Here is a 27,475-nt window from a genome sequence, read left to right on the forward strand (position 1 = left end):
TATCCACATTTAACAAAGTAGACATGTCTCCTAAATCTAGAGTATCTCTAAAACCAATAAATTTCCCCACAAGATGCATACCCTAAAAACTATGAGCATGAATTGAAAGACTAAAGCATTAAATAATATTAGTATGAAGGAGGTCAACCTAGATGCTTCTGAAGAAATGTTTCTTGTAATGTGAAAAAAAGCTAACATTCAAACATAGCTTAGAAAATAAGAAATATCTACTAAAAATACCTTGGTCACTGTCAAAAGATAAAGTAAGTTCACTTTGTCTCCAGTCAAAATAACCTTGTCCTTTCTTAAGCTGTGCAAAGGAACTACAAGCATGAGGATTCCTAAGTTCAGTTCTGAAACACAAGAAGGGCAACGGGTTTCCAAAAGGGCAATCTGCCTTGTTCTCAGGAGGCAGCACTCAAGCTGCTGACCCAGCACAGCACAGAGAGTGCAAGGTAAAGACACATTGGAGTGTACAGCTTTCAGCTTCCAGACAGAAATAAAGCAAGCATCAGCCCACCTAATATTGTTCTTCAGGACCTTCAAGCAGCTGAAGCACTTGAAGGTCGTGTGGGTCTTCTGCTCCTCCTGGACATCGCCTTCATGCTTCCCGTAGTAAAAATCACCCACCAGCATGATCAATTTTCCTTTCTCTGAGTCAAGGGTCGGAGCTGGACTTGAAATTTCTGTTTTAGCCAATCCCAAAAAGTTATTTATCATGTCTGGACAACAATACTGGAAGAGAGGGAGAAAAGTTTATTTATTTTAAAAAATAGTAAAACACAAACAAACAAACAAAAAAACTGCCAGGCATGGTGGTGCATGCGTTTAATCCCAGCACTCTTGAATCATTTTACTTTTTGGTTTTTTTGAGGTAAGGCTTCACTTTAGTCCAGGCTGACCTGGAATTCACTATGTAGTCTCAGGGTGGCCTTGAACTCACAGCATTAGACCCTGAGCCTTGGAAGGTGATACCGAGATGTTACTCAGTACTCCAGTCACTGCTTTCCAGCACTATGATACCTTGTGAGTCATCCCAAGGTCACTGCTAACTGAAAAGGAAAGATTCTCTACCCAGAGTGAGAATAGCATTAATATAAGGGTATAAATATTATGAGAAGTGCTTACTGGGAAGTTTGATAAGCATAGTATATACACTTATCTAGACATCAGCAGATGTTACACCCCTAGGGTTCGTGACTACAAGTTTTCACTATCAGGAATGTATTGCCTCCCATGGAGCGGGCCTCCAGTCAAATTGGATGAGCTAGATGTGTTTTTATTGTTGATAGCCCATTAATTACCTCAATTAGCTATATCATGTTTTTAAAAACTCATGAGCCAAGCATGGCGGCACATGTCTTTAATCCCAGCACTCAGGAGGCAGAGGTAGAAGGATTACTGTGAATTCGAGGCCACCCTGAGTCCACATAGTGAATTCCAGGTCAGCCTGGGCTAGAGTGGGTCCTTACCTCAAACAAAGAGTAACAAAAACAAAATTGAAAAAAAAAACCTCATGTGAAAGTGCTCAATATCAGAGACAATTTATGTGATACACTGATTTTATTCACTAGAAATGAATTTTCTCTTATAACATTTACATAGTCTAGGTTTCAAGATGTAACATTTTTCTGTGTGTTCTGTGTTTAGTAGTTCCTCAGGTATGGGGAATGGCAAGCAGACAGATGACCCCCATGTCCCATCCATTCTCAACCTCCTTAAAATTAAATTTCCATATTGTTGAAGACTCCACATACTTGGGCTGCAAGGCCACTGAGAAATCCTGCTGGAACTGAGCTGGTAACCTCCTCCATGTAGACCAGCTGACAGAAAGCGGGAAGAAGCCATTCTACATGTAGTTCAATGGGAGAAAGAGATACCACCAGTGAAGATACTCAACAGTGGACACTTCAAGCCTTATAATTGGCCAGCCAGCCCAAATGAGCCAACGGGTGCAATAGTGGCACATCTGTCATGGTAGAAACCAACTGTCCTCCAATTGGACTGGAGGCCTGCTCCATGGGGGGGAAACACACCCCTGATACTGAAAACTTAAAACAGGGGTAGTCATAAACCCTAGGGGTATAACATCTGCTGATGTCTGGATAAGTGTATATACTATGCTTATCAAACTGCCCAGTAAGCACTTCTCTTAATATTTATACAATTATATTAATGCTATTCTCACTCTGGATAGAGAATCTTTTCTTTTCAGATGGCAGTGATCTTGGGATGACTCAGAAGGTATCATAGTGCTGGAAAGAACTGACTGGAGTACTGAGTAACATCTCAATCACACCTTCCAAGGCTCAGGGTCTAACGTGGAAGAGGTGGTGAAAAGAATGTAAGAGCCAGAGGAAGGGTAGGACTCCTTACAACATGCTCCTCCAGACACAAAATGGCCTGCATATCCATGACCTCACTGTGCCTGACACTACCTACACAAGACCATCATAAGAGGAGGAAAAGATCATGACATCAAAATAAAAGAGAGACTGATTGAGATGAGGAAAGGATATGATGGAGAATGGAATTTCAAAGGGGAAAGTTGGGGGGAGGTTATTACCATGGTTATTATTTTTTATAATCATGGAAAATGTTAATAAAAATTGAGAAAAAAAAAACCATCTCAAAGAACATTCTAAAGACTACATGAAGTCATCATGAATACCTTAATGTATTACAGTCTCTCAGATAAACTATACTTATTAGTGTATGATATCTGATTATGTTAAATGTTTCCATTTAAAGAAAATGTAGGGCCTGGAAAAATGGCTTAGCAGTTAAATAGTTTGCTTGCAAAGCGTAAATACTCAGGTTTGATTTCCCAGTACCCATCTAAGTCAGATGCACAAAGTGGCACATGCACCTGGAGTTTGTTTGCAGTGGTTAGAGGTCGGGCATGCCAGCAGGAAACTGCTGAAGAGGCAGAAGCCTGGCATGCCCATTCTATCTGCCTCTTCCTCTCTCTCTTTCAAATAAAGAAATAAATAAAATATATTAAATTTTTAAAACAAAACATTATACTCAGGAGAGAACATCTTTGTAATAAAGTCAACTTCAATTTGCCTGTAACAAAAAATTACAAATAATCTACAAATCACGTTTTAAAAAATGGAAATGTAGGGCTGGAGAGATGGCTTAGTGGTTAAGTGCTTGCCTGTGAAGCCTAAGGACCCCGGTTCGAGGCTTGGTTCCCCAGGTCCCACGTTAGCCAGATGCACAAGGAGGCGCACGTGTCTGGAGTTCATTTGCAGAGGCTGGAAGCCCTGGTGCGCCCATTCTCTCTCTCTTCCTCTATCTGTCTTTCTCTCTGTGTCTGTCACTCTCAAATAAATAAATAAAAAATTTAAAAAATATTTAAAAAAAAATGGAAATGTACCGTGACAGTAAAATTTAGTTAATATTTCTAAATGTATAAGATATAAAGTAAAATGGTCCCATTAATTTTTATATTTTTTTGATTTTTGATTATTTTTATTTTCATTTTTCTTTTTCCAGTAGGGTCTTGCTCTAGCCCAGGCTGACCTGAAATTTACTATGTAGTCTCAGTGTGGCTTTGAACTCACCCCTGGCTTTGATAGTCTTAAACAGGATGGTCTCATTCATGTTTAACATTAGGTAATGATCAAATAACAGTAATTAGGATATTTTATCATCTTAAATATTTTGTTTACCATTTAAGAATACAAGCACCTTAACTATTATGCCATCTCTCCAGCCCTGCCTTTTATTTAATCTCTCTCAAATAAATGTTTTTGAAAGATCAAATACATACTAACATGCCTTTCAAACCTGAAGATGATGACGTAATCAACAAATGATATGTCAGTTCTATTTAAAATCAGAACACAGTAAGAATATACTGTCAATCCACATAAAGCCAGATGCACAAGGTAGTGTGTGTGTCTAGATTTCATTTGCAGGGGGTAGAGGCCCTGGTGTACCCATTCTTTGTCTGTCTATCTCTCTGCCAACTTGCAAATAAATAAATAAATCAAAGACAAAAAATTAAAAATGTTAAAAAAAAAAAAAAGAATACACTGTCAAAAATAAAAAAAGTGCTGCTGGGCATGGTAACACATACCTTTAATCTCAGTACGTGGGAGGCAGAGATAAGAGGATCACTGTGAATTCGAGACCATAATAAGACTACATAGTAAATAGCAGGCCTTGGCTAAAGAAAGCAAGACCCCAACTTGAATAACAACAACAACAACAAAGACCTAATCCAATCTGACGATTTAGAAAGCATTTCAAAATTTTACACAATCATCATTAATGCAATTTTACTTTAAGTATATGGAAATACCCAAGGACAAGATTTCTTTTCTTTAAATATTTTTTTTGTTCATTTTTATTTATTTATTTGAGAGCAACAGGCAGAGAAAGAGGCAGATACATACATACATACATACATGCAGAGAAAGAGAGAGAGAAAGAGAGAGAGAGAGAGAGAGAGAGAGAGAGAGAGAGAGAAAGAAAATGGGCATGCCAGGGCCTCCACCCACTGCAAATAAACTCCAGACACAGCGCCTGCCTGTGTATCTGGCTTACATAGGTTCTGGGGAATTGATCCTCGAACCAGGACCCTTAGGCTTCACACAAGCACTTAACCGCTAAGCTATCTCTCCAGCCCCCAAAATTTCTTATGTGAATTATCAAGACAAATCATTATTTATTATAAAATGATCACTTATATTTTTAGGGATTTGCAAACATTTTAAAGTTAAATTCTGAAACTGTTTTACCGTCATGTGATTTTTCAGAGGATCCAGAAGGTTGAAGTGGATATTGCACTTTGGACAAGCTCTTGGAAAAGGTGTTCCATTTTTAGACTGATCTGAGGAGGTATTTGTACCTAAAATAAATTCATATCATTTAATTTACAATCCAAAATTCATCACTTTTTAACCTTAAATAGGCACTCATAGTGGTTTTAAATATACAGCCACCCCTAGAACTGGCCTAAGTCCTGCTGTAGTCTCTCGTGTCTGCGCGACAGCCTGTGCTCACCTTTGGATGGCCCCTCTGGGGGAGACATCAGGGCAGGAGGCTCCGCAGGGACTGCAGCGGAGGGGTTTGTTCCAGTGCTCTCATTAGGCTTAGGCTTTTTTGGATTAACACTATTTACTTCAGAAACAGAAGGACGTTTTGATAAAAATGAACTGTCATTTAGACCTAAAAATTTAAATAATGGGGAAATATTTTAATGTTATTTAGAATACTACTTATGACAAGGCATAATATTTTGGAGCTAAATTACACATATCACTGACTTATAACATGAATAATAATAATAACTGAAAGATACTAATTCAGGGAATATGTTATATATATACTATATATATACATGTTATATATAATGTAGCATAAATTATGGGCTGTATATATTCAATTAACTAGCAAAACAATCTTCCTACACAAGAACATTCTTATTATGGCTTCAATTAAATATAAGCATATTTATATATATGTAGCTATTATAAACGAAGCCAAACCAACATATTCTAAGCAAAAAAAAAAAAAAAAGGCCAAGAATACTCTGAAGTTCATGAAAACTATCTTGAGAGGCTTCAGTGCATTAAAGTTCTTTTCCCACTGAGTAAAACCTCAGTGTGTTCTGCTTATGACTTTGGGCGAATTCTCCATTTCTTGCTATGTATCAGTAAAAACAACTAGGAAGGATACGTAATGACAGGAGTCCAAGTAAGGATGCTCATACTGTGTTTCCCCAGTTTAGTGGGTTCATTGCAGGGAATACATACAGTATGTCCAATAAAAACTCTTCCATTTTATTAGAATTTACGTAAGGATATGCTTATACAAGTATTTACTTCTTAAAATACTTTTCTATTTGAAATCCATTACTAAAAGGCTAAAGGATTTTAGCCTTATTTAGATAACTGGCCAGAGAAATGGGGCTCTTTAGGCTATAATCATGTAGGATACAGACTTTTTGAAAATACTTTGTACAAAGGATTCTAAAATTACACATTATGTTGTAATAACCACAACTGTACACTAAAGGCAGACATTGTAAATATTAGAAATATTTGAAGCATTTCTAGACTCTGTCACTCTCTAGCTGTGTATTTTTATCTTAATCTCACTGAGCTTTAGTTACTTCTTTTAAAAGATACTTCTTTTGCCAGGTACAGTAGCGCATACCTTTAATCCCAACACTTGGGAGGCAGAGGCAGGAGGACCCCTCTGAGTTTGAGGCCAGCCTGAAACTACAGTTACCTGCAGGTCAGCCTGGGCTAGACCAAGACACTACCTTGAAAAAAAAAAGAAAAGATACTACCTCAAAAAACAAAACAAAAAAGTTGTTTTAAGAAACTATGTATTCAAAGCACTCTAACACTGGTACATAGAAAAGAATCAGTAATAATTAAGTTACTGTCAGCATTATTTTATCTAAAGTTTAGGGTAAAACATTCCAACAGACTGATATATCCATTTTTTATAATATTTACTTATTTAGAAAGAAAGAAGAGAGAGATAATAGGCATGCCAGAACCTACTACGACTGTAAATGAATTCCAGATGCATGTTGCACCTTGTACATCTGGCTTAATGTGGGTACTGGGCAATCAAACCAGGCCTTCAGGCTTTGCAAGCAAGCACCTTTAACCAGAGTCATCTCCTCAAGCCCCTACTACCCGTTTTTTAGTAAGGTCAAACATGCCATGAAAATAAGTGTACTAAGCCAGGTGTGGTGGTGCATGTCTTTAATCCCAGCACTCGGGAGGTAGAGGTAGGAGGATCAATGTCAGTTCAAGACCACCCTGAGACTACTGAGTGAATTCCAGGTCAGCCTGGGCTAGAAAGAGACCCTACCTCGAAACCCCCCCCCCCAGAAAAGAAAAGTTGTGTACTATACTAGATATCTGCTGTTCTGTCCTTTAAGCTAACATAAAAATGATAACCCCCCTCCAATCATGAAAATGTTTGATTATAGACAACTATACTGTAGGTGCATCAAAAATATTCTTCTGGAGCTGCAGAGATGGCTCAGAGGTTAAAGGTCCTTGCTTATAAAGTCTGACAGGCTGGGTTCAAATCTCCAATACACATGTAAAGGCAAATATAAAAAGTGGCTCATGCATCTGCAGTTCGTTTGCAGGGACAACAGGCCCTGGTGAGTGTACCCTCATTCTCTCTTTCTCTGTTCCCTCCTCTTTATTTGCAATTTTTTTAAATTAATTAATTATTTTTTGAGGTAGGGTCTCACTCTAGCACAGGCTGACCTGGAATTTACTATGTAATCTCAGGGTGGCCTTGAACTCTTGGCAATCCTCCTACCTCTGCCTCCCAAGTGCTGGGATTAGCACCACCACACTCGGCGCAAATAAATATTTTTATAAGATTCTCTATAGTGTGATCATGTTTGCACTCATGTAACATGCTTAGCTTATTCAAAAAATCAATGTGGGCCGGGTGTGGTGGCGCACGCCTTTAATCCCAGCACTTGGGAGGCAAAGGTGGGAGGATCTCTATGAGTTCAGAGCCACCCTGAGACTACAAAGTGAATTCCAGGTCAGCCTGAACCAAACTGAAACCCTACCTCAAAAAACAAAACAACAACAACAAAAAATCAATGTGGATGGTATCCTGATTTATGATGATAACTGGTGATGAAAGCAAATGAATGTATGATTTTAACATAAGAAATCTCAAGAATAAATAAAGTTACTATACATTTGTTTTAGATTCTAACCCCTGTAGCTTATTTTCCGCTGTTCTTGGGCAGTGCTGTTCCCACTGCAAACAGCTCTCTGCCTTTCTTCATTCAAGACCAAACTCAAACCCAATCTTCTCAAGCCTCCACAACCTCCATAGACAGCAATCTTTAATCATGCTATGGGACACACAGCACATATTATAATCATAATTATCATGTATGATAATTCTTTTTTATGTATGATAATTCTTTAATGTCACCTTTGAACTTGATAAGTAAAGTGAAGCAAGAGTTAAAATATCATTTCTGATAACCCCCAGGGGTACAGAACTGAATGCAGTATATAATGCATGCATGAAAATGGACAGCTTTTGTGTGTGTGTGTTTCAAGGTAGGATCTCGCTCTAGTCCAGGTTGACCTGGAATTCACTATATAGTCTCAGGGTGGCCATGAACTCACAGTGATTATTCTACCTCTGCCTCCCAAGTGCTCTTCTGTAGGAAGTGTAAAGAGGTAAGGGTGGCCACGAACTTACAGCGATTATCCTACCTCTGCCTTCCAAGTGCTCTTCCATGGGAAGTGTAAAGATGTAAGCTAATTTGATAAAGACTTAAAACTCCTTATAGAAGTTCAAGCCTTTATCTTCTTCACTGTCTTACTTACTGCTCAAGATAAAGTTTCACTCTCTAACTGAAAACTGAGAGGGAGAGTAGGAATCATTATTTGTCCTTACTTCCCATAGCTTTGTAAAGCCAAAGTAAACACAAATGTTTGCCCTTGTTTCATTCCACTCTTACCTATACTAACTAGGGGTTCATAATCACTTCTAATAAAGAATGTCAACGACACTCAGAGAATTGAGTGTCATATAGAGTATTACTAAAATGGAAATGCGAGGTAAGCATTGTTATTGTACAAAAAAAAACTGCAGGAGAATCTGGTAAATCCTCCAGTGATTCACCTGTAACAAATCTAAACACAGGGGTTGGAGAGATGATTTAATGGTTAAGGTTTGTGAAGCCAAAGGACCCAGGTTCGAATCCCAGGACCCACATTCAAATCCCAGGACCCACATAAGCCAGATGCACAGGGGACACATGTTTCTGGAGTTCATATGCAATGGTTAGAGAAGCTGGCATACTCATTCTCTCTCTGTCTCTCTTCTATTTCTCTCTGCTCACAAATTAAAAAAAAAAAATCTAAACATACAATAATATCACGCATATCTCTATCCATTCAAAGTATTGAAGTACACACAAATTGGTACTGAACAAGAATTAACTGGCCAGGCATGGTGGCGCATGCCTTTAATCCCAGCACTCAGAAGGCAGAGTTGAAGGATCACGAGTTCAAGGCCACCCTGAGACTACATAGTGAATTCCAGGTCAGCCTGAGCTAGGGTGAACACCTACCTCGAAAAACCAAGGGAAAAAAAAAAAGAATTAACTGTCTTGGTTACAAGAAATTTTCAGTAAACTAAGCCTGCCCCATAATGTTCTAATATATTTTAGATTAATGGAGGATTTGTTATGGTATGTACTAATAGAATTGCAAATCTCCAAAAGGTGCATCTAATTATTCCTTCAATAGCCATTTTTCCACTGAATACCACACAGTACAAATCACTATTTGCTTTTGAACCCGAATCTACATGGCCCAGGTTCACCTCAAACTGGCAACAATCCTCCTGCCTCAGCTTCCCAAATGCTGAGATGACAGGTGTTTACCATCACACCAACCACCATTTTTTGACTGTGACTACTTCATAACACCTCAAAATCACATTTAGCTACATACCGAAATTATTTACTGGAATAGAAAGACATTAATTTAATTAAGAAATCAATCAACTATAACCATACAGTTTTTCACACTAGTGGCCAATGAAACTCATTTTCTTAATAATGGTTAGAAATCTGAGGAATTCTCTAATTCACAGGTGTTATTTTAAGTTTATTTAAAGGTTGACTGCAAGGGAGAATGTGGTTAAGTCAAGACTTAACATAAAACCACCCACAAAACTTTTAGAAGCCATTAGGCCTACAGTCCACATTACAATATATGAAAATCTTCACACCAAGGAACAGCTTCAAAACAGAGTCAATGCTATATGCATACTCATCTAGCTTCTTTTGGTTATTTTTGGGAAAAAGTAATCAAACCAACCTGCTACAGATAGCGTCGGCACCCCTTGGTAACACGACAATCCTGTATCCTGGGTCAAGTCAAACAGTACCTGTGAAGATTTATTAAATACAACCCTTGGTGAATTCATTATGTAACCCTGTTAAATATTCCAAAGGAAGAATGTTACATCTCACAGACTATAAATATTCTGCTTCTCAAACATTTACAAAACCAATACTGTGCCAATATCTTAAAGATACCTGTTAATAATTCAATTATTAACAAGTTAAAAAGCACAAAAATAATTATTCATTGGCCCATGTTATCATGTACTAAAATGGAAAACAAGCTAATAGAGCTGGTTTATTCCTGACTGCACAACTAAAACTGGTCACCTAACATGGATAGCAAAATTCTAATGCAATTCTTTCAAAGTAAAAGAAACACAAACCCACTTTATTTTAGTAAGGATGATACATAAAGTAAATGAAAGATCCAGCAAAATCTCTGGGCACGAAAAAAGTACACTGACATGAATATAAAACTTAAAAGCTTCTGTAACTCCTAAAAATCACCCCCCCCCCAAATATCAGGGCAATCCATAAATCAGTCTTGTACCATATCCTCATGTGACAGATGAATTTATCACAGGAAATAGATTCTTGAACTATCTTTTTAGGACAAATGCCTATACCATGGGGTTAGAAAAATAGTTCCCTTATTCTTGTAATCACCCCACTAAAATGTGTGCTAGGTTAGGGAAGCACCCACATCACAGCGGAAGTATGAAAGCAGCCTGGCCCACAGGGGGAGAAAGAAGACTGCCAATAAGACAGGGATTAGAATACAAGTTGTTTACAGAGTATCTCAGCCACTGGCCCTACTCCTGCAGACCTGGAGATCAAAGGAATTTTTCCTCAAGCTAACAGGAAGACCTTGAAACGAGAGCAATGAAAAGTATGAGATAAGCCATGATATGGTCCAAGTACAAAACATTGTACATTCTTATGTAAGATATTAATATAAATACTTATGAAAAGTACAACTTGTAGACACATGCTCTAATATAAGTGAAATATAGTGATATGCATGGACATATACACAAATATATGTCACAACAGGCACAATCACTATGGAGAATGGACAGCATGCAAGTTTTAAAATGGCGACACTGAGCCAGGTGTGGTGGCACACACCTTTAATCCCAGCACTCGGGAGGCAGAGGTAGGAGGATTGCCGTGAACTCAAGGCTATCCTGAGACTACAGAGTGAGTTCCAGGTCAGCCTGAGCTAGAGTGAGACCCTACCTCGAAAACCAAAAAACAAAAACATAAAATAAATAAATAAAATGGCAACATTTTGAAAAAACTCAAAACCATGCATGATGGAGGGGGTATAGCTGACCATCATGGTGCACACCTGTAATCTTAGGATTTGGGAGGTAGAAGCAGGTGGATCAAGTGTTTAAGGTCATCCTCAGCGACATATCAAGTGTAGGCCAGAGGACATATCTGATTCAAAAGCAAAATACAAATGACAAATATCCTGGATATACATTTTTTTCTACTTACTACACAGGGAATTACAAAGAAAACTAGCAATGTTTAATGATTAAATTGGCACTATTTTAAGAAAGAATAGCTGTCAAAAATATGAAGAAATAGAGCTGGAGAGATGGCTTAACGGTTAAGGTGTTCGCCTCTAAAGCCAAAGGATGCCGGTTTGATTCTGCAGGACCCGTGTAAGCCAGATGCTCTGGGGAGCGCATGCATCTGGAATTCATTTGCAGTGGTTGGAGGCCCTGGCCCACCCATTCTCTCTCTCTCTCTGCCTTGTTCTCTTAAATAAATAAATAAATAAAATGTTTAAAAATATATGTGAAGATAAGCTGGGCGTGGTGGCATGCACCTTTAATCCCAGCACGAGGGAGCAGAGGTAGGAGCCTGAGAGTACAGAGTGAGTTCCTGGTCAGCCTGGGCTACAGTGAGACCCTATCTTGGGGAAAGAAAAAAAAAGAAGAAATAACTGTAAGTTAGGATCACAAACACAACCAGGAAAGAAAAAAGTCACATGAATGGAAAAACCTGGCAAAGTTCTAATAAAGAATCTACAGTTTAGTAGTTAAGGTTAACTGCTTAACTGTAACCAGAAAGACTTAACGTTAGAGAAACTAGGTGAGGGAAATATTGGAACTTACTACTATTGATCTGGTAAGACTAATACTAGTTTGAATGAATTTAAAATTACCAAGTGAGGGCTGGAGAGATGGCTTACTGGTTAAGGCACTTGTCTGCAAAGCCAAAAAGGACTTAGGTTCGATTACCCAGGACCCATGTAAGCCAGATGCACAAGGTGGCACATCCATCTAGAGTTCATTTGCAGTGGCTAGAAGCCCTGGTGTGCCCATTCTCTCTCATTCTCTCTCCCCCTCCCTCTTAAATAAATAAGTAAATAAATAAAAAATAACAAGAGATGATAATATTCACTACTGGCAAAGTACAGGTTATATTCTGGGAAAATGCATAACAATTTCACCAGTAGCTATCAAAGTCTCTACAAGTATAGGTTATATTCTGGTACAATATCTGCATGAGTTTCACCAGTAGCTATTAGTCTCTAAAAATGTAAGGTGTATTCTGGTACAATATCCACATGAGTTTCAATAGCAGCTATCAGTCTCTCTAAAAGTATAGGTTATATTAAAGCCAGGCATGGTGGCACACACCTTTAATCCCAGCACTAGAGAGGCAAAGGTAGGAGGATCACCATGAGTTTGAGGCCACCTTAGACTACAGTGTGAATTCCAGGTCAGCCTGAGCTACAGTGAGATCCTACCTCAAAATAAAATAAAATAAAATAAAAGCATAGGTTATATTATGGTACTATTATCTGCATGACAGTTTTACCAGTAACTGTCAGAATCTTTAAAAGGTCCATTTGATCCCATCATTCTACTTTCAAGGAAATCAAAGTTTAATGGATATTTATAATAGCCAAAAAAATGTGCCTGGTTCAATAAATTGGCAGAGTATCATGTAATCATTTTAAAAAGTATTTTATTTATTGATTTATTTGAGTGAGAGAGAATGGGTGCTCTAGGGCCTCTAACCACTGCAAACAAATTCCAGATGAATGTGCTACCTTATGCATCTGGCTTTATGTGAGTACTGGGGAAACAAACCCAAGTCCTTGGGATTTGCAGGCAAGTTCCTTAACCACTAAACCATCATCTCTCCAGCACTCATGTAATCATTATTATCAAGTTCTTGAGAAAGAGTCAATGGTATGTTCCATGCAGAATGTTCAGTAACAAAACAGTGTACGTTTCTCACTTCTAAAATTTCTTCTGAAAATATGTATTATTTTATAGTAGAAACATAAGGGTTTTTCTTATTTTACAATTATAAATTGAAGTATAATTAAGTTTTAAGAATATCATTTGATGCAATTTCCTCTCTAACTTTTTTTTTTTTTTTTGGTTTTTCGAGGTAGGGTCTCACTCTGGCTCAGGCTGACCTGGAATTCACTGTGTAGTCTCAGGGTGGCCTCGAAATCTCAGCGATCCTCCTACCTCTGCCTCCCGAGTGCTGGGATTAAAGGCGTGCGCCACCACGCCCGGCTTCTCTAACATTTTTTAACCTTATGTTACTTTTGTCTCTTTGTGGATTCAAGAGCCTGTTGACTTGTGAAGAATTTGTTGCCATCTTAAGAGCTTGCTGACATTGTTCTTGTGAAATTTCTTGCACATCTGACTATTATGGAAGAAACAATAAAACTATACTATGAGGAAATTAAAGGTCTTTACTTAAAAAAAAAAGAATATCATTTTGTTACTAGCTTTACTGACATAAGATTATTTTAGTGACTGAAAGAAGTTATTCTAACCAAAAGCACATGTAAAATCAGAGGGCTAAAAGACAGATATGGGCATGAGAGCCTTAACATAGAATACTAAAAAAAAAAGAACAATAATCCCATGACTTAAGTATAGCCAAGCACAATCTTACTTTATAGAAGTAAATATTTTATGCACTTTAAAACAATGGGAAACTAAGCCAGGTGTGGTGGTACAGATCTTCAATCCCAGCATTTTGGAGGTAGAGGTATGTGGAATGCCATGAGTTCAAGGTAACCCTAAGACTCCAGATCAGCCTGGGCTAAAGCAAGACCCTACCTTGAAAAAAACGAAACAAAACAAAACAAAACAAAACAAACCTCCCCCCCAAAAAAAGGAAATTTAGGTTTTTTATTTTGTTTTCAAGGTATGGTCTCATTTTAATCCAGGCTGACCTGGAATTCACTCTAGTCTCAAATTCAATCCTTTTACCTCTAGCTCCCTAGTGCTGAGATTAAAGGTGAGCCCCAACTTGCCCAGCCCATTTACATTTTCTTTTTTTAAATTTTTATTTATTTGATAGTGACGGAGAAAGAGGCAGATAGATATAGAGAGAATGAGTGCACCAGGGCCTCCAGCCACTGCAAACGAACTCTAGATCCATGTGCCACCTTATGCATCTGGCTTACATGGGTCCTAGGGAATCAAGCCTCTAACCGGGGTCCTTAGGCTTCACTGACAAGCACTTAATCACTAAGCCATCTCTTCAAGTGTAGTTATCACAATACTCATACAGCCTTAGGATTATTACCCATTTCGTGAAGAGGTAAACCAGGGTTAGGTGTGGTTGAGGAAGGCTCCAAGTATAGCATCTTCTACTACTAATAGAGCTGAAATTAAAAATGATGTCTGACTAATTATACAAAACGCATGCATAAAAGCTGTACCATACAGATTTTATGTGATAATATTCCATCCCTGCCAACCTGAAAGGGGTGTTAAAGTACAAAGAAATTTCATGAAAAAGTAACCATACACAAAGCATGACATTAAATATTAAAATATTAATATATTAATTATAATTTATTAAAATTAATAATAACTTTTAAAGACAAGTTCCAACATTTAGGGAAAAATTCCTTAAATAAGACTCCCACAAACTATACAGTGGACCAGACAGGCAAGATGTGCACATTGTTGCAATAATGGCATGTCAATTATGAGGGTAACCAACTATTCCTTAACTGGATTTGAAGCCCATGCCATGGGAGCAGGGGGACAATACATGTGGTAGTGCTAGCTGAGTCACAACCTATATAGCTGAAAAGGTCATAAGTCATAGGTCATAGGTGGGAAGCTACCACTATTCTTTGGCTAAATGGATATGCATGCTGTGCCCATCAAATTGCCCTCTGAAGGGTTATGTTTATAAATAGATTAAGGCTGTTCTCACTTTTGGTTAGAAAAACTTTTTTTGATGCAGATGATGGCGAATCCCAGGGAGATCCTAGACTCACCATGGTGAAGAGAACAAGCGACAGTGCCTACCACTCCATCTCTACCCCAACTGCCAGAGCTCAGGGAGCATTGTGGAGGTGCTGGAAAAATTGTAGTGTGCTCTCAATGCTAGTCAGAGAAGCTTCACTGTAAATATCATAGCAGACACTGACTGAACTCCAAAACTCACCAAAGTTGAATTACTAGAGGCTGTTGAGTATTCAATACTCAACCACTCATCTCGGTTACACCCTCCAAGGCTTAGGAAACATTGCAGATTAGGGAATAGAAAGAATATAAGAGCCATAGTGTGAGGAGCACTTTGGGACACTGTCTACCAGGTCATGAATTTACTTGATGCATGCATGATTTCATAGTGGATGCTGTTACCCCAACAAGACCTGTGCAGTATGGAGCTTATCAACGTTTTGACATAGATCACAGAGGAGGACAAAAAGAATGAGACATCAAAACATAACTATTTAACAAAAGGAGGAAGATCAGCAGAATGGGGTGGAGAATAGGGAGGAAAGAGGGTGAGATAAGGGGAGTATAATCAAATTAAAGTATGTACATGTATTAAAATTCTCAATTATGGGCTAGACAGATGGTTTAATGGTTAAGGTTCTTGCCTGCAAAGACTAAGGACCCCTTGGGCTGGAGAGATGGCTTAGCAGTTAAGCGCTTGCCTGTGAAGCCTAAGGACCCCGGTTCGAGGCTTGGTTCCCCAGGTCCCACGTTAGCCAGATGCACAAGGGGGCGCACGCGTCTGGAGTTCGTTTGCAGAGGCTGGAAGCCCTGGCGCGCCCATTCTCTCCCTCCCCCTCTATCTGTCTTTCTCTCTGTGTCTGTCTCTCTCAAATAAATAAATAAATAAATAAAAAAGACTAAGGACCCAAGCTCAATTCCCTGGGACCCACATAAGCCAGATGCACAAGGTGGGCATGTATCTGGAGTTCGTTGGCAGTGGCTGGAGGCCCTGGCAGGCCCATTCTCTCTCTCTCTCTCAAAAGTAAATAAAAATTAAAATTAAAAAAAAAAAAAGTAGAACAAAAGGCTGGAAAGATGGCTTATCAGTTAAGGCATTTGCCTGCCAAAACCAGAGGTTCTTGGTTCAATTCTCCAGGACCCACATTAGCCAGATGCACAAAGGGGTGCATGTGTCTGAGTTCATTTTCAGTGGCCGGAAGCCCTGGCATGCCCATTTTCTCTCCTGCCTCAAATAAATAAATAAATAAATAATATTTTAAAAAATAAGTTACAAAAACGTTCAATCATAAGAAAGACTTTTCATTCATTCCAAATACCAGTCATTCTTAAGTGACTACACAGTACTTCACTGAGGTTTTAAAATACATCATTTCCAGGCCCCCACACAAGTCAACTAACAACCCGGTTTTATGAAATTAACCCAGGAATGAGAACCACCAACCTAGGTGCTTTAACTTATAAACTGTGCCCATAGAAATATAATATTCTAAGCTGAGAAAGTTCGAGTTTCTAACATTTATAATAGCCCAAACCTGCAGCTTTGCTATTTTCTTCCCCTGAGTTTGAATGTTAGAATTTTTTAAAAAAATTTTTTATTTATTTATTTGAGAGCGACAGACACAGAAAGAAAGAAAGATAGAGGGAGAGAGAGAGAATGGGTGCGCCAGGGCTTCCAGCCACTGCAAACAAACTCCAGACGCGTGCGCCCCCTTGTGCATCTGGCTAACGTGGGACCTGGGGAACCGAGCCTCGAACCGGGGTCCTTAGGCTTCACAGGCAAGCGCTTAAACGCTAAGCCATCTCTCCAGCCCTGAATATTAGATTTTTATAGATCCATATACATTAAATATTCTCTTTCTAATCACCCCCCACCCCAAATGCCAATTAGTTTATGACAGAAAAAAAATCAGTAAGTTAAATTGGTTTCAACAGCAGCAAAGGACTGTACATTCTAAGTAGCTTTCCACCTCACTTCAGGAATGTCTACTATAGTCTTTAAAACATTATAAATAATGGTCTTTGTATTAGAGGAGTCTAAGATAAAAATTCTGTGGTCTCACTTATTGTTCTCGTTATATAAAAACAAATACTTTAGAGGAATTTATTACTATTTCTCTAAGGTACCTAACTTTCTAGCCTCAAAAGCTTTTTACACATTTAAAAATGACTAAACCCAAAAAGATGGGTTATATTGGTTGTGTTTATTGATATTTACCATACCTAAAGTTAAACCAGAAAATACTAAATATTTAATTTGCTTTTGAAATAACAAAAATAAAACCACTATAGATCAACATAAATACCATTTTAACCAAAAAAATGACTTATACACAAAAAATAGTGGAGGTGCATTGTTTCACAGTTTTGCAATTTTCTTTAAGTCTAGCTTAATTAAAAAGTACTACAGGAGCCGGGCGTAGTGGCACACATCTTTAACCCCAGCACTTTGGATGCAGAGATAGGAGAACTGCCATGAGTTTGTGGCCACCCTTAGACTACATAGTGAATTCGAGGTCAGCCTGGACCAGAGTGAAACCCTACCTCGAAAAACCAAAACAAACAAAAACCCCTACTACAAGGCTGGAGGGATGGCTTAGCAGTTAAGGGGTTTGCCTGCAAAGCCAAAGGACCCAGGTTCAATTTCCCAGGACCCACACATTAGCCAGATGCACAAGGGGGTGCACACATCTGGAGTTTGTTTGCAGTGGCTGGAGGCCCTGGCGTGCCCATTCTCTCTCTCTCTCTCTCTCTCTCTCCCTCCCTCCCTTCCTCTTTCTCTGTCAAATAAAAAAATAAAAATAAAACATTAAAAAAAAACTACTATAGTCTGTCTTTTCAATAAGACAGACATATCATTTTGGTTAAAGAATGTAACAAAAATCCCAGCACTCGGGAGGCAGAGGTAGGAGGATCTCCGAGAGTTCGAGGCCACCCTGAGACTCCATAGTGAATTCCAGGTCAGCCTGAGCCAGAGTGAGACCCTACCTCGAAAAACCAAAAAAAAAAAAAAAAAAAAGAATGTAACAAAAATGTAGATTCATGATACTATGTATTTGGAATGGAACAGTTGAGTAGTATTTAATGGTGACTGTGCATATACTATTTTGATTCTCTATCCAAATCTCTAGTTGGTTTCACCTGTGAACTTTTGTACTCTGATCCATGGAGTCATTATCTATGACTATCAATTATCTATCTACTTTACTAGATTTTTACTCATGCACTTCAGTAACAGACACGTTGGTTGTTTAGAAACTAATGGATTCACAGAATCATTTCAAATACTGACATAGTTCATTATGTAATATCAAAAATATGTTTAGGGCTGGGTGTGGTGGTGCACACCTTTAATCCCAGCTCTCAGGAGGCACAGGTAGGAGACTGACCATAAATACACGGCTACCCTGGGACTACATAGTAAACTCCAGGTTAGCCTGGGCTAGAGTGAGACCCAACCTCAAAAAAAAAACCCATTCATACACAACATACATATATGCATATACATATAAACTATGGATTAGCCTAAGCTGAAATCCCACATCTATCCAGTTATGTGATCATGATCTTGAGTGAATCTTTAACCCACGTAAACCTCAGTTTCCTATCTACAAACTGGGGATAACAACAGTGCCTAATTCATAAGAATATTTAAAAATTAAAGGAGGGCTGGAGAGATGGCTCAGTGTTTAAGGCATTTGCCTGCAAAGCCAAAGAACCCAGGCTCAGTTCCCCAGGGTCCATGTAAACCAGATGCACAAGGTAGCACATGTGTCTGGAACGCATTTACAGTGGCTCAAGGCACTGGCACAGCCAATTTTTTTTTTTTCTTTTTGCTCTCTCCCCCCCTTTCTATTTCTCTCAAACAAAATAAAAATTCAAAAAGATTAAAAAAATCAATAAAAATTAAATGAGATTAATTTATGTGGAGCATTTAGGAGCTCCAGTGGTACAACTGGTTAGTACACATTACTTATATGTATAGCATTTAACATAAATCTCTATGTGCATTAGTAGCTCAATAAATAAACTACTAGCATAATCTATTAGTTTTTATTAAGATTCTTCAAACTAAAGTATGAGCATGTATTTTCAGAATACAAAGCTCTGATAGCCTCAATAATTACCCCAATTAAGAACACCAGGGCTACCTTGCAATCTCTAACATTTTGTCATTATGCTATACTCATTATGATAATACTTTTATTCATGTTCCAACAGTCTGCTTTTTACAATCATACCAATCCGTCTACACACATTCTCTGATTTACTAACAAGGTGGGTACTCAGCTCCAGTAGCTATTCCTCTGAGTACTTGCTAAGTTCTAAAACTGCTGACATTTTCTGATTCCAATGCTGCTACAAGATATCAACCTTTGACAATTCAAAACTCTAGCAGGATATTACTGGTGTGGATAAATAAAATTCAATGTATCCCTGAGCTGACTGTGTAGTTTCAAAAACACTTACAGGTTTAGAAAAAGGCTGAACAATAGTGGAGCTATCTGAAGATCTAGAAGCAGGACGAAAACTGACAGGTGAGGCAGCCACTGGATTTGATGGGTTCAGGTAGTGATGACTTGTTGGCTTGAATGCAGTAGTAATACCTAGATTTTAAAATTATTCAATATATAGATTTTATTTATACATAATTTTGACAAAATACTTCACTTTAAAATTAAAACAGTACAACGATACTGTACCTCGACTGAGTGCGCCATTCTTTATTCCCCTTGAATATGAGCTGGGATTAACTCTGTTCAAAATATCTACAAAAAAAGTTATTTTAAAATTCATCATTTGAATGAAACATATACTAAGATGATTGACATCATGAATTGGAAACATTCTTGGAAGGATGTAGGTTACTACTAAAAATAGTTAATTTTAAATACATACATCTTCTCAGCTAAGGTTATCAGCCTTAACTGTCTTGATAAACACAGTCCATCCTATTACAACCAACTGTCCAGAGGTACAACACTGATAAAACACTGCATGACAAAGAAATAAAACACAAAGTTACTAAGTCTCTTCCAATGACATGTTTATACACAATCTACAACCAAAACAACAGTATCTCAGGGCTGGAGGAATGGCTTAGCAGTTTAGGTGTTTGCCTGCAAAGCCTAAGGACCCAGGTTCAATTCCCCAGGATCCATGTTGGCCAGATGCACAAGGGGGCACACTCTTCTGGAGTTCATTTGCAGTGGCTGGAAGCCCTGGAGCACCCATCATTCTCTCTCTCTACCCCCACCCTTCTCTGTCAAATAAATAATAAAAATATTTAAACAACAACAACAAAAAAAAAAACAGTATCTCCAAAGCACAGCGTGGTGGCACATGCCTTTAATCCCAGAACTCAGGAGGCAGAGGTAGGAAGATCGCCGTGAGTGCAAGGCCACCCTGAGAATACAGAGTGAAGTCCAGGTCAGCCTGGACTAGAATGAGACCCTACCTCGAAATAAACAAAACAAACAAACAACAAAAAAAAACCCAGTATCTCCTTTGAACGTTTACACGGTTGTGCACACACTTGGATCCAACCTCCATATTTAAAAAAAATTTTAAAAGGCACACACCTTTAATCCTAGCACTCGAAAGGCAGAGGTAGGAGGATTACTATGAGGTTCGAGGACAGCCTGAGACCACAGTGAATTCCAGCTCAGTCTGGGCTAGAGCAAGATCCTAATCCAAAAAACAAACAAAAAAGATACTCTTGGGGCTGGAGAGATGGTTTAGTGGTTAAGGTGCTTGCCAGCAAAGCTTAAGGACCCAGGTTCGATTCCCTAGTATTCACAAAAGTGAGATGAATACATTTGGAGTTCGTTTGCAGTGGCTAGAGGCCCTGGCACAACCAACTCTCTCTGCCTCTTCCTCATTCCATCAGAGGTTGAGGCGCTTGCCTACAAAGCCTAGACCTAGGTTTGATTTCCCAGTACCCATATAAAGCCAGATGCACAAAGTGGTGCATTCATGTTCATTTGTGGTAGCTCGAGGCCCTGGCATGCCCATTCTATCTGTATCTCTCCCTCTGCTTGAAAATAAACAAACTTAAAAACTAATTTAAAATGTTTTTTAAAAAATAAAATATTTATTCAAACTACCCAGGAAGTAGTGCTACAGTGTTTTTAGTGGTTGTAGTCTATAAAACACAAGTTCCTTCTCCCACCCCCACCAAGGTATGGTCTCACTCTAGCCCAGGTTGGCCTGGAATTCACTATATAGTCCAAGGGTGACCTTAAATTCATGGGCAATCCTCCTACCTTCGCCCCCTGAGTGTTGGGATTAAAGGTGTGCACCACTATGCCTGGCTAAAACACAAGTTTTTAACCTTCTTTTATGGCAGTTCTATATAAGAATTTAGCTCATATTTTATATGTTAAAATAATGTTTACCTTTCACATTAAAAAAAAAAAATAAGTGCTGGAGAGATGGCTTAGCAGTTAGGTGCTTGCCTGTGAAGCCTAAGGACCCCGGTTCAAGGCTCGATTCTCCAGGACCCATGTTAGCCAGATGCACAAGGGGGTACACGTGTCTGGAGTTCGTTTCCAGTGGCTGGAAGCCCTGGCGTGCCCATTCTCTCTCTCTCTTTCTCTCTCTCTGCCTCTTTCTCTGTTACTCTCCAAAAAATAAATAAAAAATGAACAAAAATAAAATTTAAAAATAAAGCCGGGCGTGGTGGTACACGCCTTTAATCCCAGCACTTGGGAGACAGAGGTAGGAGGATCACTGTGAGTTCAAGGCTACCCTGAGACTACGTAGTGAATTCCAGGGCAGCCTGAGCTAGAGTGAGACCCTACCTCAAGAAGCAGAAATAAATAAATAAATAATAAAATAATATCAGTTCTTAATCTCCATAGTTCAAAAAAACCTCTTCAATCCTTTTTTTAAAAAAATATGTTTTAGGGCTGGACAGATGGCTTAGCGGTTAAGCGCTTGCCTGTGAAGCCTAAGGACCCCAGTTCGAGGCTCGGTTCCCCAGGTCCCACGTTAGCCAGATGCACAAGGGGGCGCATGCGTCTGGAGTTCGTTTGCAGAGGCTGGAAGCCCTGGTGCGCCCATTCTCTCTCTCTCCCTCTATCTTTCTCTCTGTCTGTTGCTCTCAAATAAATTAAAAAAAAAAGTTTTAGTTATTAATTTCAGAGTGAGAAAGAGGCAGAGAGAGAGAGAGAGAGAGAGATGGGGAGGTGGGCACACCAGGGCCTCCAGCCACTGCAAATGGACTCCAGACACATGCGCCACCTTGTGCATCTGGCTTACGTGGGACCTGGGGAAATGAACCTGGGTCCTTTGGCTTTCCAGGCAAATGCCTTAACCGCTAAACCATCTCTCCAGCCCTCTTCAATCTTGTTCTGATAGAACTATTTTTAAACTAGTATATGCATTTTTCTAGTTGAGTACTGTTCACAATCATCTATATAGTCAGTATAAATTAAACCGAAATGTTGTCATATTTTCAAAGATACATTCCCGGATAAAATATTCAGTGGTTGGTTAACAATAAACAAGGGAAGAGTCCAGTGTTAAAATGTGCATGCTCTTATGCCAAATTCACTTTGTGTTCCAAACAACACTCCACTCCGCACTCCATCACTTAAAATGGTACTGAAAGTTCATTTGATTAAACTCATCTCCCTCTAATAAGACAAGCCAAGTGCCCTCCAGGCTAACAAACAAGAGCAGGAAGTAGATCTTAAGACAGCAGCAGACTTCCATCAAATAGTGTATGTAACAAAGAAACAACAACATGCTGGGTACAATAACAGTCAATGGTAAATTCTTGCTTAAAAGAACACAGAGCTAAAATGGGAAAGAATATTTTTGCCTTTCTCTATGAAATTTATGACATTTTTACAGTATTGGTATCTTTACCTTAATAATATGACAATGTCAAGTCCAAACATTCTGACAGCTAAAAACCCACACAAGCAACTTAGTATTATAAGGGCATCACTGAAGCTCAAGGGCTATAGGTTACGTCCCTGTTTCATGGACGTAAGTAGGAGTTGCTCAAAGAAGGATGTGGTCAGAAGCTACAACTATCAGCACACAGGCTAGATAGAACAACTATCTGAGACTAATACTAATTTAGTATATTCCAAAGATTTAAACTAAGCATTGTAAAATTTTGCCCTAATGTAGTGAGGAAAAAAATGAATAGGTAAACAGACTTCCCAGACCCAGTCAATGTTCTGATTGCAAATCTCAGAATACTTCCAGTACCACCAGCTAGCCATATTCTCTCCTCTTTCTGCACCATGGGCATTTGACCTCTAACTCCCCTCGTAAGCCCTGGTAACGGCACCATCCTCAGTCTTTAGTGCTTACTAGTCTTGCACTCAACTTCTCAAAGCCGGGTAGAAAGCACACTCACATGAACATGGCAACTTCAAATTTTTCTGTCATTAACAATACCTTACAACACTTGGCTTGATTCAAAGTAATGCTTACTGGAAATCGCTGGTTTTGAACTTGCTATCTCTCCAACAAAGATGGGCTCATCGTCGTCATCATCCTCAACTTCTTTTACTTTCTTCTGCCAGGGCTCCAGTTCTTCTTCTTCGCATTCCATAAAGAGTTCTGCCATTTTTGAATTATCTAATTGTCAAGAGGAGAGAAGCAAACCTTATTATCATCAGAAACTAAGACAAAACATCTTGTAATACACAGTACTCTCTATATAATTTTTTTCTTTTTCTTAATATTTTATTTTTAATTTATTTATTTGGGGGAGAGAAAGATAGATACTGAAACAGGCAAGTAGAAAGAGAGAGAATGGGCACATCAGGGCCTCCAGCCCCTGCAAACAAATTCCAGATGCATGTGACCCCTTGTGCATTTGGCTTATGTGGGTCCTGGGGAGTTGAACCTGGGTCCTTTGGCTTTGCAGGCAAGTGCCCTAACTACTAAGCCACCTCTACAGTCCTGGTTTTTCAAGGTAGGGTCTCACTCTAGCACAAGCTGACCTGGAATTCACTATGTAGTCTCAGGGTGGCCTCAAACACATGGCGATCCTCCTACCTCTGTCTCCCGAGTGCTGGGATTAAAGGCATACACCACCATGTCCAGCTACAGAGTACAATATTAAAGATCCACTTTAGTAATCCTAATAATACCTTATGAATTGTTACTTGTAGTCTATACATGGTAACATGTAGTCAGCTCAGTCTCTAAGACATTAACTAGTAAATTTAGACAGACATGTAGTAGATGACAGTAGTTCTCTAAGTAAACAGAAATCTGGGAACAGTCAAATTCACTCAAGGTGTGCTTCAGTCACAGATCTAGAATGATTATTTCTTTTTTGGTTTTTCGAGGTAGTGTCTTGCTCTAGCTCAGGCTGACCTGGAATTCACTATGTAGTCTCAGGTTGGCCTTGAACTCACAGCAATCCTACTTGTGCCTCCTGAGTGCTGAGATAAAGGTGTGTACCACCAAGCCTGGCCTAGAATGATTCTTTCTATTTATTTAAAGTATTATATCTAGATTATGATCATTATCTTATTATTATCTATATTAAACTGAGATTATAACCATTATCTTTAAAAAAAAGTGTGTGGTGAACTAGTGAACTCTAGGTCAGCCTGGGCCATAGTGAGACTCTACCATGAAAAAACAAACAAAAACAGTGTGTTGTGGACAGGTCTTAACAGAAGGTAGATAGAATAAGAATAAGAAACAACAGGTCCGGTTAAGATGGTGGCGTAGGTACCACACCAAAGCAGCCTGGGGGGGAGGGGGGACCAAAAAAAACTCAGCAAAATACACACTTTTACTAAAAAGTGAGGTGTATAGGAAATTGAAACGGCAGCAGAGAAGTAGGAGAGATCCACGGCATCCACAGGCCGGCAGAAGCAGCTCTGGCAGGTCTGCCGATCACAGCAGCGACAGTGGCTCATCAGAAAACCGCCAGGCCCGGCTTGAGCTGCAGGAAAAGCCAGGTGAGGGGATTTTCCACTCACACCAGGGCTCTCCACAAACTCAAGAAATGTGAAGGGAGAGCAGCAGTGAACAACGGAGGAGCAGATCACAAGGTAGAAAAACACGTGGAACAGCAAGAGAACTAGAGCAGCATTGGCAGCCTCCCCTCCCCCACCGCCAGTGCCCAGCTCCAGCGAATAGACCAGCGGTCCAGGGACCCGGCCACACCAACTTGAACCAACAGGGGGACCCAAGCAGGAGCAGAGGTAACTGGAATTACACCAGAGAAGGGTCTCACCTGGTCACAAGAAATAACAGGCAGTCGGGCCAGAGAGATGGCTCAACAGTTAAGGCCCTTGCCTTCAAAGCCGAATGGCTGGGTTCCATTCTCAAGTACCCACATGTAGCCAGGTGCATAAAGTTGCACATGCATCTGGAGCTTATTTGCAGTGGCTAAAGACCTTGGTGTGCCCATTCTGTCCCCCCCCCCCCCCACTTATAAACAGATGAATAGGGCCGGAAAGATGGCTGTGCAATTAAGGCGCTTTTCTACAAAGCCTAAGGATGCAGGTTCAATTCGCAAGTACACACATAAGGCAGATGCACAATGGGGCACATGTGTCTGGAGTTTGTTTGTAGTGGCTGGATGCCCTGGCACACCCATTCTCTATTTGCCCCCGTCTCTCTCATTTCTCCCTCAAAATGGATAAATAAAATAAAAATTAAGATTTTTTAAATTTTTTATTAGCATTTTCCATGATTATAAAAAAATATCCCATGGCAATTCCCTCCCCCCCTTCCCCTTTGATAAAAGACTTGTTTTTTTTGTTTTGTTTTGTTTTGTTTTTTTGAGGTAGGGTCTCACTCTGGCTCAGGCTGACCTGGAATTCACTATGTAGTCTCAGGGTGGCCTCGAACTCTCGGTGATCCTCCTACCTCTGCCTCCTGAGTGCTGGGATTAAAGGCGTGAGCCACCACGCCTGGCTGATAAAAGATTTTTTAAAAAAGAAAAGAATTCCAGCACTAGGGAGACAGAAGTAGGACCATCACTATGAGTTCAAGGCTACCCTGAGACTACATAGTAAATTCCAGGTCAGCCTGGGCTAGAGTGAGACCCTACCTCAAAAAAAAAAAAAAAAAAAGACAAAAGGGGGCTAGAGAGATGGCTCAGTGGTTAAGGTGATTGCTTGTAAAGCCTGACAGCCTGGGTTTGATTTACCAGTACCCACAGAAAGACACATGCACAAAGTAGCACAGGTGTCTAGAGTTTGCAGCAAAGCAAAAGGCACTCGCTCACTCTCTCTGCAAATAAATAAAAAATATTTTTAAACTGTATTTATTTTGCAATCAGGGGAAAAGAGAAAGACAGAATGAAAACAAATGCACTTAGGCTTCCTAACACTGCAAACTCCAGATGCTTGTGCCACCTTGAGGATCTGATTTTATGTGGGTACTGGGGATTTGAACCTGGGCCATATGGCTTGCAAGCAAATGCCTTAACCACTAAACCATCTCTCCAGCCCCCAAAATATTTTAAAAATAAATACGTTATCAGTTGTGGAAGCAACACTTACTGTTTGATTGAAGAAGGTTGTCGCCCATCAAGTTGCAGAGTTGACTGTTTGTAAGTTGTCACCTAAGTATTTACATATGACATCAGTCAATTTTGAGTCATTTCAAGTAAAGCCAAATACTGAAACATGAGACTTAAGATTAAGAAAATCTTGGATAAAAGTTTCATTTTTAAACTCACCATATGACCACATAAATCAGTAAGTTATATCTCAGTTGGCTCTCCTATAAAATAAAAATGCCTACCATTAGGGAAGATTGTATGAAAAGTATGCATACTTATTTTAACCTTTCTATAAAAATCTCAACTTTAAAGTAGATATGCTTGTCATACACATATAACTCATTTAAAATAATCAGTTCATTATTTAAGAATCTTGGGGCTGGAGAGATGGCTGAGCAGTTAATGTGTTTGCCTGCAATGCCAAAGAACCTAGGTTCAATTCCCCCATATCGACATAAAGCCAGATGCACAAGGTGGAACATGCGTCTGGAATTCATTTGCAGGGACTGGAGGCTATGGTGCGCCCATTTTCTATCTGCCTCTTTTCTCTCTCTCAAATAAATATATATGTGTGACTTTAAACCCAGCACTTGGGAGGCAGAGGTAGGAGGACTGCCATGAGTCCAAGGCCACCCTGAGATTACATAGTGAATTCCAGGTCAGCCTAGGCTAGAATGAGACCCTGCCTTGAAAAGCTGGAACAGAACGGAAAGGAAATGAAAGAAAGGAAAAAAAAATGGTACATCTCTATCACACCCTGAAGGCTCAAGGACCACAATGGGAGAGAGGGCCAAAAGAAGAGGAGTGCTCTGGAACAGTGTCTTCCAGATATTGAGTAGC

At 39.3% G+C, this 27,475-nt stretch overlaps 1 protein-coding gene across 5 annotated transcripts in view; it reads right to left on the bottom strand.

Annotated features, from left to right (window-relative positions):
• Positions 1-27,475, bottom strand: part of Znf280d (zinc finger protein 280D) — an 85,554-nt gene that overhangs the window by 34,721 nt on the left and 23,358 nt on the right. For all 5 annotated transcript variants that reach the window (XM_045160176.1, XM_045160177.1, XM_045160179.1 and 2 more), the window contains exons 2-10: positions 26,813-26,856; positions 26,634-26,695; positions 23,590-23,736; positions 19,839-19,904; positions 19,606-19,742; positions 9,855-9,924; positions 5,017-5,181; positions 4,752-4,861; positions 521-735 (exon numbers count right to left, since the gene is read on the bottom strand). In XM_045160176.1, the coding sequence (XP_045016111.1) occupies positions 521-735; positions 4,752-4,861; positions 5,017-5,181; positions 9,855-9,924; positions 19,606-19,742; positions 19,839-19,904; positions 23,590-23,736; positions 26,634-26,661 (938 nt within the window). In that variant the 5' untranslated portion in view covers positions 26,662-26,695; positions 26,813-26,856. The remainder of the gene's footprint in view (positions 1-520; positions 736-4,751; positions 4,862-5,016; positions 5,182-9,854; positions 9,925-19,605; positions 19,743-19,838; positions 19,905-23,589; positions 23,737-26,633; positions 26,696-26,812; positions 26,857-27,475) is intronic.

The sequence above is a fragment of the Jaculus jaculus genome, chromosome 10 (assembly GCF_020740685.1).
Source record: "Jaculus jaculus isolate mJacJac1 chromosome 10, mJacJac1.mat.Y.cur, whole genome shotgun sequence".
NCBI lineage: Eukaryota > Metazoa > Chordata > Mammalia > Rodentia > Dipodidae > Jaculus > Jaculus jaculus.